Source organism: Myxine glutinosa, chromosome 10 (genome assembly GCF_964187855.1).
Source record: "Myxine glutinosa chromosome 10, kmMyxGlut1.1, whole genome shotgun sequence".
Lineage (NCBI taxonomy): Eukaryota > Metazoa > Chordata > Myxini > Myxiniformes > Myxinidae > Myxine > Myxine glutinosa.
Genome location: NC_136270.1, coordinates 21,324,212 through 21,342,536, shown reverse-complemented (window position 1 = coordinate 21,342,536; position 18,325 = coordinate 21,324,212). Strand labels below are relative to the sequence as shown.

At 45.0% G+C, this 18,325-nt stretch overlaps 1 protein-coding gene across 6 annotated transcripts in view; it reads right to left on the bottom strand.

The window, feature by feature from the left end:
* Window positions 1-18,325, bottom strand: part of LOC137434367 (calcium-regulated heat stable protein 1) — a 56,387-nt gene that overhangs the window by 9,247 nt on the left and 28,815 nt on the right. For 4 of the 6 annotated variants that reach the window (XM_068127283.2, XM_078785426.1, XM_078785425.1 and 1 more), the window contains exon 2: window positions 4,005-4,183. In XM_068127283.2, coding sequence (XP_067983384.1) covers window positions 4,005-4,162 — 158 coding nt within the window. In that variant the 5' untranslated portion in view covers window positions 4,163-4,183. Of the gene's footprint in view, window positions 1-4,004; window positions 4,184-13,584; window positions 13,619-13,973; window positions 14,107-18,325 lie in introns of those variants that run through there. The other 2 variants (XM_068127280.2, XM_078785427.1) reach the window with 2 other exon arrangements.

Here is an 18,325-nt window from a genome sequence, read left to right as displayed (position 1 = left end):
CCGTTACCCCGCGCACACGACAGGATCGGTGGCATCGGCGGCCGTCGAGGTCCAGCCCGACGTCCCGTGCGGGATCAAGCTCCAGCCAGCTCCGGATCTTCCTCTCCCTCCAGCCATCCACCTCCCGCCAGTCCTGTCTTTCCATCCTTTTGGTGTACGTGAGTTTGTTCTGTTTGTTTTGTCCCTGGGCAATTAATTAAGACTGAATAGGTAAGCTAGTAATTTTCACTGTGTGTCTAAAATCTTCTGTATATTATTTTATTATCCTTCCTTCTCCTTGGTTTCTTTGAGCCTGTAAATAGTAATCGTATTTCAAACCTTTTTGCCTTCGTCTTCCTCTTCTTCACATCCGTGTCGTCTTTGTCTTTTCCCTCATTGAATAGCTGTGGCGCGATCTGGCCAACGTTCAGGGAATCGGGTTTAGTCGGGGAAAAACTGTTCGGCCGCGGCGCCTCCGCTCGGCAAACAACATCTTATCCGCGGACCGTAACAATATATATATATATATATATATATATATATATATATATATATATATATGTATATATATATATATATATATATATGTATATATATATATATATATATATATATATATATATATATATATATATATATATATATATATATATATATCACTATAATACTTTTTTCTTTTCTTTTTTTTTGTATACAAGATCGAGGCTCGTGAAAGAGCGAACATTAATCACACAGAAAGACAAACCGACACATAAAACATATAACATCGGGAGCGGTAGACAAGATGGGGAGAGAGGGGGAAGGACACAAACACAACATTTGAGAGCAGGGACCGAGAGACATGGAGACATGGAGAGATCTGTGTGAGGGAGAGGGCTTTGGGGGGGTGGGCATGGGAAGGGGGGGGGGGTGGGAGAGGTATAAAACATATGGACACTGCCAGGACTTCCAGGAAAGAAGTTGGAATTTCAAACAAGGTGGATCTGGGGTGAATTAGCGGGGGTAGAAAAGATCAAGGTTTTGGATGGGGGAAGATAAGAGATGGTGGTGAACAGCTGTTTTAAAGACCTGGAGGGAGGAGTGGGATTGAAGGGAGTGTGGGACTCTTCTCCAGTCTGTCCCTCTGGTGTCTGTCCATACAGGGTGTGGCTTCCCCCGTTGAGGGAGTGGCTACACCCATTCTGGGAGGGGTTTAAACATCAAATCCCCACCATTTTGTTCGAACTGTATAGCTCTGAGGCCTCTTTTGTTAGACTCGTCCTTTCTGAACGTCTCACAGTTTTATCCAAACTCTAATTCAATATCTGATTTCATTTTCCATCGTCACAAAGATGGTTTAAGTCTTGGTTGCAAAGAACGGGAAGAAAATTGGATGAAAGTTAACGTTTTTAGACCAAAATGCATTTTAAATGAAACTAAGGCCTGTAATATAAAGTCTATTCAAGCTCCTTCATGGCTTTATCTCAACTCTAATTCACCATCTGATTTCACTTTTCATAGTCGATAAGATGTTTTATGTCTCAGTTTCAGCAAAACGTGAGTAAATCGGCGAAATGCATTCTAATAGCCGTTTTGAATGTGTCTGGCCCGACGTGATGTGGGGACTGGGGAAGGAGAGAGGGGTGGAGAGGAGGGAGAGTAGGGTTCCCTACTAGGGAATTAGTCATTTATAATGTTACTTGGTAAAAGTACAGCAGCGGAAAACTAAAGTTGGGGATCAAACCGCAGTCTAATTATAGTTTATGATTGGGGTGGGGGGTTGTGGGGGAGGGGGAAGGAGAGGGGTAGACATATTACCTTAGAACAGATAGAACTGCATAAAGTAGTATGGTCCATGTGCGAGTAGGTGGCTGTTCCCGAGGTAAGCAGGGACATGTCAGCTTAAGGATTGTTTGTTTGAATGTGCACCATACGATTGGAGGGTGGGTGTTGTATTAATAGAGCTAGGGATTAAGTTAATTAAATGTGCGTACAAATCTCCCTGTAAGCATCCACCGGGTGGATGCACTAGGTGGCACGAGAAGAGCAGAGGAGAGCGAAGCAGCTAGCATGGGGCTCTGCCACACAAGGGAGGGAAGGGGGCGGAGCTAAGATCGTCTCATGAAAGGGGTGGATCCCAATGCCTTGAGGCGATTCAAACAGAATCGAACAGAAATGCCTCAAACAGAAAAAGGTCCCTCTTGAGCGGAGGGTTGTCAGTAGAGCAAAGAGGAGGAGCTGAGAGGCATGGGGGATCGTGGAATTATGAAGAGAAATGGGCGGAGCGTTTCCCAGGGAGAAGAGGGAGGAGCCTGTAGCTCTCCGTTAGGTGCGCTCATAATAGTGGGAACAGTTCTGGGGAAATCGCTGTTTCTGAGGAGAAATCCTCCTTTTCTCATTGCCTGCTCCTGGTCCAGCTCCGCACCCCACTTCACTGGCTCCCACCAGAGATAAGCCACCCACTTTTGTCCCTTTCAATGTCTGTGGTTGTGTGGCACCATAAGTTCATAGTTCTTTTGTATATAGTTATCGTTGAATTAAATCTTCCCTGTTTTTATTGTTGTTTGGGAATAAACCTGTTTGGTTTTAAAAGACAAGGAGCCTCGTGATTCTTCTCAGTCCTGCGGGCAAGTGGAAAGTCCACCATAATTGACAGTCTGAGGGAGTTAAAGTCTGTTCGGCCCATTTGTTCATTCGGTGTTTATGTGTTAAGGCGGTGTTAATCGCCGTGGACACGACAATATTTTTTCATATTCACGGGGTGCATAAAGAGAGTTTATTTAAGGCAAGTTAACTATTTTCCAAGTATGTAATTGAAAAAAATAGTCTTCTAGCTTTTGACTACCTCTACCACGGGGTTAAGTTTTGTGAAGATCGGAAGAAAATTGTGACCTGCAGGTGATTGGCATGAAGACAAACAAATACAGAATAACAGACCAGATCAACCAATATTCTTATGCATGTTCAATTTCACAAATAACAAACAGACCCAAATGCAATACTCTCTCCTCTAGTGAAGGTAACAAACAGATGAAGAACCAGAGTGAGAAGGCTTGCTGGCAGGTATAAAACTAGGCACGGGACACTTCATAAAGAATGGGAGCATTGGTACGGTGGTTGAGTTATGAAGTGTCAGTGTGCAAAGTAAGTGTGGGGAGCTGATTCGTTCATTAATATTGTGTGCAGCCTATTCCTCCTGGTTTGCATCATTGCTGGGAGTGTGGCTGTGTCGCTGCTGCAGCGCCCCCTGTAGGTTAGGGCAGGGATTTCGAATCTGGGCATGGCGCTGGTGATAGCTCGCCTACAGGTCGCCGATACAAAAATGAGTAAAAGTTGAACCTCAACTTACTTTTTATCCCAATCTCCCAAATCACAGATCTATACTATAAGAGAGCCGTTTGTCTGTCTGTGTTGCCATTTTTCTCAGAGATGGCTCAACAGATTTTCGTCAAAATTCCATAGGTTCATCAGTGAGTCAGTGAGTGCCGGGGAGTGTTTTGGGTGAAAAACACTTTTGGAAAAAAAAAAAAAAAAGGATTTTTGGGGGATTAAAAATAAATAAATAAACAAATCGCTCTATGTTGCCTGAGCCTTTGTAGCTATGTGCAAGGTAATATTAAATTATCCCAGATTAGTGTGTGTTTGTGTGTGCGTAATGTTATAATATTAAATATAAATTTGCCTTAGTGGGTGTAGGGAAGTGTTTTAGGCACCAACAAAAATAGAAAAAAAACCAAATTGATTTCTTCAAAATGTGAACAGGATTAGAACATCACCAGGCAACGCCGGGTAATCCTGATCGTACCTCATATGCAGAGATTTTCTCTGTGGACTAGAATTGTTATCCCATCCTAAATGGCTAGAAAATTTTAACATTTTCACAAGTGGATTAACCACTCATAAACATAATTAACCATAACCACTCAAGATTTGAAATCCTTGGATGATTAAAAAAAATGGACTTACAACAAACAACATGGAGAACAAGGGCAAAAAAGAGGAGGGTCAAAATAATTTAAACCATTGGTGATGAGGTGTGAACGCACTCAGAGTAGGTGCGAGTACGACGTGTTGGCAGTGGACTCGGCAGCAAAAACTTTGGTGAGGGTGGCTGATCCACGGGGTGGGAGTCACGCTGAAGGTTCAGAGGATTCAGCTGAGGGGTAGTCTCCGGCTTACTGGGGGATGCGGAGGGGGTCGTCATCTTGATAGATGAAACTCAGTCCTGAGAAAGATGCAAAAGACATTAAATGGCAAAACATGTTTCGCAATTTTCAAAAAAAATCCCAATTTCTCACAATTACTAAATTTCTCCAAATAAGTTAAATGAATGAACGGACAAGGTCGACTGTGTCGTATCTCGAAGATTTATTTAGTTCTTATTATCAGCATCTATTCGTGGAACAGCCTTATCTTTAACAGGCAACAATCATCGCCATAAGTTGAGGCGTGTGCTGCATGCACATGTGACTTCAGTAAAAATAACTAAACAAAAACCATCTGGCATCACGTCCTGCTGGGCGCCGTTAATCAGGTCATTGTCGATGGCACAGATGAAGTTTTGCAAAAGCCTTTACAAACGCAAAACAACTTCTGCCATAGTTTTTACTTATCAGGATCAGTCATGTCCTGAGCTTTAGAATGAAAAGTGACACCGCCTGGTTCTGCCATGACCCTGGAAAACCACTTACACTTTATTGCTTGTGCGTGGCTCTGGGAGAGGTTGTAGCAAGGTTGACATTAGTAAATGTCTCTAAACCCCACCACCAACTGCCAAATAGTCTAGACCCACAGGACATATGTGTTCCATAGTGTCCATCCATTGCTTCAGTTTTATTTCGACATGCCAGCGGGAAATGAACGTTTTAAAAAACGCAAGACTGATGGTCTAACACCAGCATAGCCGGGCAGATACCAGTTAGCAAATAATGTAAGTACTGTATTAAAGTTTTTTGACTTCAGGCATGGAGAGCCAGTTCGTGAATGACTTTGGTTTAAAAAAAAAAACCGAATGGCAAACGATGTCCTGTGCCATCTTCACTCGAACCTGACGCTCAATATTTTCATTCCAAACAGCATCATTCATCATTTCCGACCACTAGCGAACCGTCCTCATCTGTTCACTTCCGGATTCGGAAGCAAGGCCTGTGTTGATGGCATTTCAAAATCATAATTGTATTGAGGAATTCCTGAAACCTCCTAGCTACCCTTACGACACCTGCTGGGACCCCAAAACGTTCCACAGAAGGTTATTAGGTTTACTCTCCAGTGGGGTTGCATCAAAAGTGGGTGCGAGTAAACCGGTCATCACTGCCAGCAGTTTTAAAGTGCCAGTTCTAGTTATATTTCCTTTTAGTAAAATATGCAACTGCAATGGTTACTAAATGCTGTCCCCACTGTCATGTGACCAGATCCTCAGCTCTGATTGGTGTACTGTTACGGACTCGGCCCTAATGATTGTTGTTATGAGTATTGTTGTTGGTTCGAAGTATTCTAGATATTATGCTTATTGTGACTTAAGGGAAAGGGTTGTTGTGAGTAAAAGATTTAAAAGCGCTCCTGGTAAAATGTGGCCGGAAATCCGGATCGAGACCAGAAGAGGTGGAGCGAAGAAAAAAAAGGGACGTGGTGGTTGAAGCTCCGGGCCGAGCGTTCGACGTACAGTGCGAGGGAACTTTGCGTCCTTGAAGGGAAGTTCGGTCGATAAGAAATATCGCCAGAGTGCGTGGAGCCTGTGTCGTCGGGTATTCTCATTGAGGTTCCGGAGGATCCAGGCCTTGAGAATCCGGGTTGGAGCAAAAGCCGTCCACCATCTTGGCCACGCGAGCACCCTGCCGTGAACAGGCTTTCGTCGTGTCGGCTGGGCATTATTCCCTGGTCGATTGCCGGGAACGGCTGTGCCAGAAAGGGACACGTGATAATTATACGGAGGCTCGTGGGTTGAACCGCAACGTGTACGTTGCGCATCTTTGTGAGGTTCCTCTCCACCGCTGTGTTGCTGGGGGCTGAGCACGTGACCTCGGGGTCGTCTCGCTCGTCTACGCCTCAATTGACCACCGGGCCTTGACTCCCCGATCGCGGGAGGGAGCGCGACTTGTGAGGTTCCTCTCCACCGCTGTGTTGCTGGGGACTGAGCACGTGACCTCGGGGTTGTCTCGCTCGTCTACGCCTCAATTGACCACCGGGCCTCGACTCCCCGGTCGTGGGAGCGCACAGAGACATTGGGACTTCGCCTTGGAGGGGAGCAGAGACATTGGGGGAGGTGCCGTGAGTGGGGTTAAGGGGCTTGACAAGGATATTATCGTAAGATTTGAAAGCAGGGGTGATTGCCCCATTGCTGTATGGCTCTTTGTGTGTGATTTATAATATAGTATGGTTTGTTTATAACTTGGTGTGGTTGCATCATTGGTTCGGCCGTTTCATTTGCTGGTTCCATTGAGGGACATTATTTGCTGGGTTTCAACCAAGGATAAAACATCTTTCTGCCGGGGACCCTCTCGGGTTCGGAGGTCCACCGAGACCAGAGGTAAGGGGGGGGGACCCCGTAACAGAAATTGGGGGCTCGTCCAATTGATATTCATGGGCTCGCAATTGGGTCTGCGTCCGGGATCCAAAAAATTCCCAAATTTAGTCCGGGAAAGAATTCCCAAGTTTGGAACTTTTTCCAACATTCACAATTTTTTCCCAAAAACAAACAACAAAAATAAATAATAATAATACTTTTGTTTTTGTTTGTCAAAGATTTCTTGTGTGAAGGTTAACAGGTGTTACCAGTAGTCACTATGGCGTTTGACGCAGATAAGTTTACGGTGACCCCGAGTGAAGCACAGTTCAGAGCGTTAGTAAAATCGGACCTCTGGAAATTGGCCAAACATTTTAGCTTGGAGGTCCGAACTAATATGAAGAAGGCAGAGTTGCAGACAGTGGTGATACAATCTATGGTGGGATCAAAAGCATGGGAATAGGTAGCCTGGGATTGGTTACCAGAAGAACAAGAAAATGTGGAGCTCCGGAAACTGGAGATGCAATTACGGAGCCAGGAAAGGGAAAAAGCACTGGAAAGAGAACTCCAGGAAAGGTTAGAAGACAAAAAACAGAGGAAAGGAGAGTGGAAAGAGAACTCCAGGAAAGGTTAGAAGACAAAAAAAACAGAGGAAAGGAGAGCTGCAAGAGAACTCGAAGCAGAGGAGAGAAGAGCCGAAAGGGAGTTAAAGGACCGTGAATTGGCGCGTCAGCAGGAAATTAAAGTCAGGGAGCTGGAGTTAATGAGAGAACGGGTAGAGGTACCATCCCTGCTGACTGGTTCGACACCTAGTCAGAACACCTGGGATGTTGGCAGACATGTGAGGCTGGTCCCACCCTTCAATGAAAAGGAGGTAGCCAAGTTTTTTCCACACTTTGAGAAAGTGGCTCGACAGTTAAACTGGCCTGAGGAGTACTGGTCCATACGAGTGCCAAGTGTTCTGGTGGGTAAAGCTCAAGAGATTTATTCGGCTTTACCGATTGACCAATGTGCAGATTACGAGGTATTGAAGAAACACATTCTCAAAGCCTATGAATTGGTCCCGGAAGCTTACCGGCAAAAATTCCGGAATGCCCGGAGGAGGGAGAGTGAGACCCACGTGGAGTTTGCCAGATTGAAAGAAACCATGTTTGATAGGTGGTGCGATTCAAAAGGAGTTGGGAAAGACTTCGAACTATTGCGACAATTGATCCTGGTGGAGGAATTCCAACAGTGTGTCCACGAGGACATTAAAATACACCTGGAGGAAAGGAAAGTACCAAAGTTGTATGAGGCAGCGACCATGGCAGATGACTATGCCTTAACCCACAGGATGGGGTTCCACAACCCTAACTTCTCGCCTAGACTTAGCCAGGGGAGCTATGGTACGGCAGGGGCGGAGAACGAAAATTCATGGGGGCGGCCTCGAGAGGAGGACCACTCCGATATCACGACTTCTAGAGGTCAGAAGTCAACGGTTTCAAGGAAGACGTATCCTCCGTGGGCCTCGAGGCAGACCACGAGGTTCTCCTCCGGGCCTACTTGCGCTTTTTGCCATAAACCAGGACACTTGATGTCCCACTGTCATGCTTTGGGAAAGGAAAATCAGGAGCGGAGTCCGACTAGTACAACTCCGAATGCGATGGCAAACGTGAGAAATCGCCCGCTGAAGAGTTACCAACCATTTATTTATGAGGGGTTTGTCTCACTGGAGGGAGACTCGACTAACCCAAGACCTGTTAGGGTATTGAGGGACACAGGAGCACATCAATCCTTAATGCTTGAAGGCATTTTGCCATTGTCGGAGAGTACAGCAACTGGTGATAGTGTTCGGTTACAGGGAATCAGTGGCTGCGTTAGCGCTCCCCTTCATGTCATCAATCTAGAGTCTGATTTGGTGTCAGGACCGGTCACCGTGGGGTTGCAAGCCACTCTACCTGTAGAGGGAGTATCAGTTGTTGTTGGGAATGATTTGGCCGGGGGTCAAGTTTCTAATAACCTGATGGTTGTGAAAAAGTCCGATATGGGAAATAACACCACACCAGTCAGGGATGGAGGCAAAGTTGGCAAGCTTTTTGTAGGTGGACTGAACTTCAAAACAAAGGAAGAGGTTCTGGAGTCTACCTTCAACAAATATGGACCGCTTTTGGAAGTGCTGCTGATAAAAGACAGGGAGAGCCAAAAGTCAAGAGGTTTGGCTTTGTCACATTTGAAAACTCAAAGGACGCCAGAAATGCAGAAAAGGATCTGAATAACCAGGAGTTGGAGGGTCGGACCATTTAACAGTAGGTAAGGCATTTCGTCGGCGTCGAGGGGGCTACAGAAGAGGCCAACTTGGCGGTAGTGTTGGTGGTCCAACCGTGAATCTTAGGGAAGTTAGAAAGAGTTGAAGCACTGAATGCTGCGGAGCAGCCGAGCCAAAATTCCTACACGGATTAACCGTGAACACCACGTTCCTAAAGGCGTCCAGGTAGTGAACTTTCCTACACGGATTAACCATGAACGCCACGTTCCTAAAGGCGTCCATGTAGTAAACGTTCCTGCACGGACTAACCGTGAACTTCACGTTCCTAAAGGCGTCCATGTAGGGAAGACTCAGCTCGGCCTCCCGGGAAAAAGTGCTATCAAGAGGCAATGGGTGGTTTGTTTACAAGTTGGCCTGCAAAGAAAGTTTTCGCTGCGGTCCAACGTTCTTTCCTGAAGGGGGGAAGTGTTACGGACTCGGCCCTAATGATTGTTGTTATGAGTATTGTTGTTGGTTCGAAGTATTCTAGATATTATGCTTGTTGTGACTTAAGGGAAAGGGTTGTTGTGAGTAAAAGATTTGAAAGCGCTCCTGGTAAAATGTGGCCGGAATTCCGGATCGAGACCGGAAGAGGTGGAGCGAAGAAAAAAAGGGACGTGGTGGTTGAAGCTCTGGGCCGAGCGTTCGACGTACAGTGCGAGGGAACTTTGCGTCCTTGAAGGGAAGTTGGGTCGATAAGAAATATCGCCGGAGTGCGTGGAGCCTGTGTCGTCGGGTATTCTCATTGAGGTTCCGGAGGATCCAGGCCTTGAGAATCCGGGTTGGAGCGAAAGCCGTCCGCCATCTTGGCCACGCGAGCACCCTGCCATGAACAGGCTTTCGTCTTGTCGGCTGGGCATTATTCCCTGGTGGATTGCCGGGAACGGCTGTGCCAGAAAGGGACACGTGAGAATTATACGGAGGCTCGCGGGTTGAACCGCAACGTGTACGTCGGAGCGCATCTTTGTGAGGTTCCTCTCCACCGCTGTGTTGCTGGGGGCTGAGCACGTGACCTCGGGGTCGTCTCGCTCGTCTACGCCTCAATTGACCACCGGGCCTTGACTCTCCGATCGCGGGAGGGAGCGCAACTTGTGAGGTTCCTCTCCACCGCTGTGTTGCTGGGGGCTGAGCACGTGACCTTGGGGTCGTCTCGCTCGTCTACGCCTCAATTGACCACCGGGCCTTGACTCCCCGATCACGGGAGCACACAGAGACATTGGGACTTCGCCTTGGAGGGGAGCAGAGACATTGGGGGAGGTGCCGTGAGTGGGGTTAAGGGGCTTGACAAGGATATTATCGTAAGATTGGAAAGCAGGGGTGATTGCCCCATTGCTGTATGGCTCTTTGTGTGTGATTTATAATATAGTATGGTTTGTTATAACTTGGTGTGGTTGCATCATTGGTCCGGCTGTTTCATTTGCTGGTTCCATTGAGGGACATTATTTGCTGGGTTTCAACCAAGGATAAAACATCTTTCTGCCGGGGACCCTCTCGGGGTTCGGAGGTCCACCGAGACCAGAGGTAAGGGGGGGGGATCCCGTAACAGTACGTTTGTGGGGACATACGGACAGACAAACGCTGTTCTAGACGGCATTGCCATACGGGCTACACCATAAAAAGCAGGAAATGATTAAATGTGGATAAACAAACAAATAAATAAACATAAACAATTTATTTTGCAAATTTATCCTGTATATTAAATAAACTTCTTCCCCAATACCACTCCCCTCCTGCACCAAAAGAGCTATGCCTGATATTGCAGCACCAGGAAGGAAAAAGGTCCCTCTTGATCCCAAAATGGAATGAGTTAATCTTTGCATCAAAATATATAACTAGAACGGCACTCAGTAGAGAGCATACCTCAACCAGGTGAACAGTTTACGTTTTGTATCCCAGAGTAGACCAGAAAATCAGAATACAGATTCTCATTTAATCAAAATCATCCATCCACTACTTTTTTTTGATATCCTACTTTGTATCGTTTTTGGCCCGATCCTCCCAATGGTGAAGAATCACTTTAAAAATTCTACGAGGCAGATCCAAATCTTCACCAAAATCGAATCGATTCTTCCTTGTCACACACCCAACCTGTCCAACAAGTTTCGTCCAAATCCGTCCATAACTTTTTGAGATATCCTGCTATATGTTGGTTTCAGCCCTATCTCCCAATGGTGAAGAATCACTTTAAAAATTAAATAATTCTCATATCCAAATCCATATTCAGATCTTCACCAAAATCAAATTGAATCGTCCTCGTCAAACACACAACCTGTCCACCAAGTTTCGTCCAAATCCGTCCACAACTTTTTGAGATATCCTGCTATGTATCGTTTTTGTCCCCATCTCCCAATGATGAAGAATCATTTAAAAAATTTCTACCAGCCGGATACGAATCCGGATCTTCACCACAATATATTCCTTTCGTCCTTGTCACATACGCTACATGTCTGCCAAATTTCGTCTGAATCCGGACAACTTTTTGAGATATCTTGTTCACAGACAAACAGACAGACAAACAGGCGTGAAAACAACTTCCATCCACCTTTGGTGGTGGAGGTAATTATACCAATTTTGGTGGAAAATTTCATCACTGGTTTCAAGTTAGCACAGTAACAGGATTTTTACCTAATGGGATGTATGACATTTGACCTTCGACCTCTTCACCCAAAATCTAATAATTTAATCTTTACATGATTACTCTCTCCTTTGCATTTCATCTTTCATCTTTACATGATTATACATACCTGTACCAAATTTGACTTGGATCCCTTCAGCCGTTCTCAAGTTATAAACCTATTATAGACTCTCACCTTTGACGTTTGACCTCTGGACCACAAAAATTAATCGGTTCATCTTTGCATGATATAATACATACGTGTACCAATTTTAGTCAAAATCCCATCACTGGTTCACAAGCTATCACGGTAACAGGATTTTTACCTGACACGACCTCTGACCTTTGAACTTTGATCTCATGACCACAAAATCTAAACATTTCATCTTTACCTCATGAAACATACCTGCACCAAGTTCGACTTAGATCACTTCAGCCGTTCAAGTTATCGCGGTAACGAACACCTATCATGGACTGGCACCACGGACGGACGGGACTGACAGCCGGACAACCCAAAAACATAATGCCTCCAGCGACTTCGGCAGCGGAGGTGTAAAAAATATTATAAAACAAAAACGTGTACGATTATCTTTTCAAATAGTCGCTACTGCTGTTTAACACTAAACTGAAATGGAGGAAAGCCGGTGTTCCCGAGGCTTTATTTGCTTGTCGTGTCCCCCAGAGACTAACAGACGAGCCTAGATATACTCACTGCAATCTATATACCCCAGAGAGGATAATAACACACGATCCACCCACACTGCCCACCCCCTAAGGAGCGGGTATACTAGTATGAACAAATCAACAAAATGGTACAAGTTTAACGCGTCTGCATTTACTCCTGGTGCAGGTTTTGATCCATTAACAGCTGAGGTCATGTGCTAGGGGTGGGGCAAATGGAATACGAAAAAAAAAAAAAAAATGGATAAAGAAAGTAAAAGATGCTGAACGTAAACATGGATCAGTAAGAGTTGATATTTATACTAAAAGCAAACATGGATGCTGAAAGTAAACACAAAATTCCAGATCTGATTTATAAATAAAACCAAAACGGTTCCGTTCTCCTGTCCCTCTCTGTCCTTTTAGACTGCCAGGGTGACTGTTGGGTTGGATGAACCAGACGGGACGTTTGGATTCTTCGTTACTATGTCTGGTCACACTGCAGCAAACAACTGTGACTTGCGTTCACCCGCATAACTGAGGCCTTCACCACACTGCTGTTTTTAAGAAGATAATGAAAGTCCACAATGTTGTCGGTTTTCTCAAACAACGTTTTCTCGTTTTACCGCATGGATAAACTGCAAGTACGGACAGGTAAACGTCACACCTAAATATGCTCCCTTGCGGTGCAAGGTTGTTCGCTTCAAGGACGATTTCTCACGACCACGAGTCGTTATGTTAATGCGACTGCAGGGTAGGACAAATGAGTTCACTGGAGGTAGTGAAGGTATCATGAGGTGAAGCCAAGTTACCTGGCCTGTTTCAAGGCAGACAGAGACCGTTTGGCAATGCCAGTCATTCTCACAAAGCTACCGCCGAGCATGGTACTGCACAGGTTACCACCACGCCTTCAGTTTGAAGCAAAGAGGGCACTACCAGTACCTAGGCGGGAGGTTAAAAGGTACGCAGCACTACCAGTACAAAATTTCTGCAGTAAGTGAAACGAATTCCTCCGAAAGCGATACAGTGTGCTCACTGCTCACTCCGCGTTGTTGTGTCGGTCCCATGTAATGCTCGGAGTAGCAGTAGAACGACAATGCAGGCCCACGATGGCGAGCTTGAAAGATCACAGATAGGTTGTTAGTCATGATGCCCTGAAGTAGAGAGTGAAGCCTGAAAACTGTCACTTGACCAGCGACTACCGTCTTCTGTGATGGAATAGATAATGTTGGATGCAACTCATTCATGGAAAGATACAGAAAAAAAGATAATTTTGATAACATGCATGACAACACATGTCTATAATACCATATAACATTTGGATGCAATAAAATCAGTCCCTACGATGCATATTAAATTTTAAAATCTTACTCAATACAACTGAGCAGCTGATTTTTGGGCTCATTGTTGATTAATAAACCACCCAACTGCATAAGCCAAAAGAGCACACTACTACTACTGTGATGGGGGCACCCAATGGGGCACCTCGCCCCACAGAGAGGTGTCCCATTACCTCAACCTTACGGAAGACCTTCACATATTCCCACCATCCTATAGCAGCCATACCTCAATCGTCACCAACACCATCCTCGAGGCTCCTTGAATAAGCCCACACAACACCTCCCACCCTCTACTAAGTACAATCCTCCAAGATTCCCATCCACTTCCCATGATTCAAGAGCAACTCTCCCATCTCTAAACACCATACTTGGCCTTCCTTGTCTTCTCCCAGCAGAGATATTATTTATATCTCCCAATACATTCCACGATCAAATTATTTTAAAATTTCAAACATCCCACTCCAAAATATAGAGGACCACATCCGTGCACTGTTCCAGAAAACAACAGGAAAAGGAATATGTCCGCAAGTTGCATAAGCGGTTGTTTTCCGAAGAATAGCGCTACCAGTACAGGAACGTTCAAACAAAGATGTACAGGAGTAACAAATAACTCACCCCCGGGAAAACGTGCAGAAGAGAAAAAGGGTGCGAGAGTTTCCTGCTTTTGTTGCAGTCCTGGTTCAAGGCAGTATTGGGCTCAACTCCTCCCACACACGCTCAACTCCTCCCACACACGCTCAACTCCTCCCACACACGCTCAACTCCTCCCACACACGCTCAACTCCTCCCACACTTAAATCCTCAAACAAACTCTACATCCCTCCCACACAGGCTCTAGACCCCTCCCACACGGGCTCTAGACCCCTCCCACACGGGCTCTAGACCTCTCCCACACGGGCTCTAGACCCCTCCCACACGGGCTCTAGACCCCTCCCACACGGGCTCGAGACCCCTCCCACACGGGCTCTAGACCCCTACCACACGGGCTCTAGACCCCTCCCACACGGGCTCTAGACCCCTCCCACACGGGCTCTGGACCCCTCCCACACGGGCTCTAGACCCCTCCCACACGGGCTCTAGACCCCTCCCACACGGGCTCTAGACCCCTCCCACACACATGACAAATGGAGTAACAAAACATATGGACCATGCAGTCAGGTCTTCCAAACAAGTTAAGAGAATTTCCAATCATTACAGTACAATTAGTTTGAGCAAGAGGTACTCCATTATATGTGAGCATGGTCTGCACTGGATTGTGGATTTGCATCTCTTCGTGGCAGTGAAAGAAGCAAGAGTTCCAACTGGATCCGTTGATACATTGTGCTTTGGCCGACTACAAATAAAACTTTACCGTGTTTGCACCACCTTTATCGGTGAACAAGTTCTACGCTTTACAGATCAACCTGAGAAGAAGCACATTCTTCCTGCAAGGAAAATAAACGTTTTGCATTTCATCGTTTTTTTGCATGAATGCGACGTTTTGTGCACTGCACGATCTCTATGCGCCATTTGCTGGCACCGACCACGAAGCGAAGCCGCGACGCAACCCGCAAAGTCCAATGTATGCATGATAATGACACACACACACACACACACACACACACACACACACACACACACACACACACACACACACACACACACACACACACACACACACACACACACACACACACACACACACACACACACACACACACACACACACACACACGGTGTGGATGGTGCAATGATGGAAAGCAGCCAGGGTGGTGGGTAGTGCAACCTGCCATTGCAAAGGCACTCACTGCAGGATGTCATGATGCGCAAGCTCTGACCTCCTACCATCCCCTCCAAAGGACCAATTCATGCATTTTGCATAAGCATCACTTTGCAAAAGAGCAAATCGTAGATGACATCACAGGAGACTTAAAAGCACATCACATCCCTTGGGATATGAAAGGAGCCGCTGTGACAGCGGGTGGAGCCCTTGGAATGGCCTGCGGTGATTGGTTTGAATATCTGATTCATATTTCAAGTCGAGCAGTCGATACACAGTGTTCATTATCTGGAGAAGAAGTGGCACACAATGTCGCACATACAAAATAATGCTTATAGTGCAGGTAGGGCTGTTTCTTCATCATTGCAATGGCACATGCGTGACAGTTGTGGCACAGTCCGCGCAACCGCATACTTTGTTCAATGTCAGGTTCCATTCGATGCAGTGGAACCGCCATTGCTACAAATGTACGCGACACGAACACCATGTGGTGGGTTCCACCAGGCTCGCATCCTTGCAACAACGTTTTTCTGTGCCCGAATCACCACAATTCATCGACAGATTCCTCGTACACAAACGACACCAGGCATGCAGCACAATGTCTAGTCTGCTTCCGATTGCTGAACCGACTAATGTATCACCCTGGAGATTCGCAGGCAGGTCGTTCTCCCAAATGATGGCACACTCATGACACAAACATGTTAGCATTTGCTCTCATAGATGATAAAGATCCCAGGATGTCTTTCACAAGCGTGAGCGATTGTTTACAGACATCCTTAACAAATCCCAAATTCCTACACCAATTTGTCACTTACAAGTTTGATTAGTTCACCAATCAGACACAGGTGGTATTACCAAGACCCACGTGATCCAACTAGCGATGTAACGGCCTATATTGAGCATTCGTTAAAATATTGCACAAATTCACCAGACAACTTTAAAAGTTTGAACATCAAACCTACCATCTAAGCCCTCCATTTCTGGTCTCTGTCTTTACCTGCCGTTGTTTGAGAGACAAAGAAACTGCTTTGCATAATCAATGCAGAAAGTTTATTAAGTTCGCAAACTTTGATTAATGAGATTTTTTTTTTTGACATTGTCCTTTACTAGGTAGCGCTGTAGTGTGCGGTAGCTCCTGCTTCACACCTTTTCCCTGCTGCATTATTACACATCATGAGTGTTGTTAATTAGTGTATGGTGGGTTGTATCATGACATGCAACAACAAAATTAAATTTATATATTGGAAGGATCACTAAACTGCAGGGATTGTCCTGGAGGATTTTAGCAATGGGAGAAAATCTCCGTGTACAAAACAATGAGATTTTTTCCAAACATCCAAAATTGTTTTGAGATAAAATTTTACTCGCGCTCGTCAAATCTCATTATTCTCGGGGTATTAATTAAAAATAAATATGGTCAAGAAAACAAAGACTTGTGTGATTCTTTCTGTATTCAAATAGACTATCTCACTCCCTGTGTTGTGGAAATGGCATCCAGAAAACCACAGGCTGATTTATAACTCGCATATGTCCCATGTTTGTTCACTTTTAAATTCTCCAGATTTGGGGTATTAAGCTCTGACAACAAGGTCAGCAAGCTGGTCGCCAGTGGTGCTGCAATCGCTCGTTGGTGATCAGATGACGATATATGTCGGGTTATTTTAGTCGTTTTGAAATTATTTGTACCTTGACTTAGAGCTTAGACTGTTGACTAACTTCTCCGATCTACACAGTGAACAATACATTTTGTTGTGATCGGCATCATATTTCAGCCAGTCTCCGAATTTAAGGACCCAGGTGTCTTGAAACGTTATTAAAGTTTTGCCGGAAGTAGCTGTCTGCACTGTGGCGGCCCTGGCCACTGTCCCGCTTTCGCCCTGCACACGGTCACTTGCTGGATCATCCAGGTTGTCCTCAGTGTTAGAACTACTGCTGGTACCTATAAAGAATCGTTTTATACTTTGCCCATCAGGCTGTGGTTGCGGAGGTCTTTTTCGGCGGCATTTTCGGAAAAAGCGTAATCCAGAAACTGCTGCAGACAGCGAACACGTGGTTGCCGAAAAGCCGTCGTTTAATGCCGCAAAACATTGTCACGGCTACCGTAAAGCGTGAAAGCGAAATTAAAATGGCTACGGTCTGTTTACAGTTTAGAATAGCTTCGTCTTTGACAACTTCCAGACCTGACAAAAGCAGTAGTAAGTACACGATTTGAAACTGTTTCGCCTGAAAACTATACCGCGACAACTGACATGCTCTATGCGATTTTTTTATTGCTCTGGCCAAAATTGAATGCGATATTTTCCAACTTGATGCGAGAATATCGCGGAATCGCGGCCAAAGTCAATCCCAGCTAAAAAAAAAAAAAAATCCCAGCTAAAGAAAGGCAATAATTAAACAAGAAAGAGCAATCGAAGATTGCAGACCCTCGCCAGGACGTGTTTTAGTGGTTTTTAAGGCTTTTGTGTTGAAACCAATATGGCGGCCGAAACACATGACCGATGACGTCATCATTTTTTTCTCCACCAATTTATCCAACGATGACGCTCACATTTATCCAACGATGAGAAATTTCATCTTGATCAGATGAAGTTTTGTACTTGTCAAATTATGACATCATAATGGAGGCACCTATGACATCTTCATTAACATATTTTATTCCCCATGGAGAGTTCTTTGCAATGAGCCATGTCTCCAAAAAATTAATACAGCACTTTCAGAGATATAGAGGTGCAAAGTTTTTCGGTTTTTCCAAGATCGTGCCAGTAAGTACCACGTGACCTATGACGTCATAATTACCATTAAAAATTCTACAGGCGGAGTTGCACCTATGGTGAAAATTTCCTGTCAATCGCACCAACAGTGGCAGAGAAAATCACATTTATTCTGTGTGAACAGACAAACAAACGGACTCAAATGCAATACCCTCTCATCTGGCGAGGATAATAAATCACTTAAACATGGTCATTGGAATATCGTAAAATTTAACCTTTCTCAGAAATTAGTAATTTTAATGAAAACTTGCGATGGAAATTGAAAAAAGGAACTAGAAAGCATCTGAAAATGCAAAGCCCATCCACGTCTGCTTGTATTCAGACTATTCTTCTTCTTCCATATCCTAAAAATAACGAAAACGGTTTTAAAAAATACAAAATGAAAATTGCTAATTTTATGCAGCCTTGACCTTTGAGCTTTAGATCTTAAAAAAACA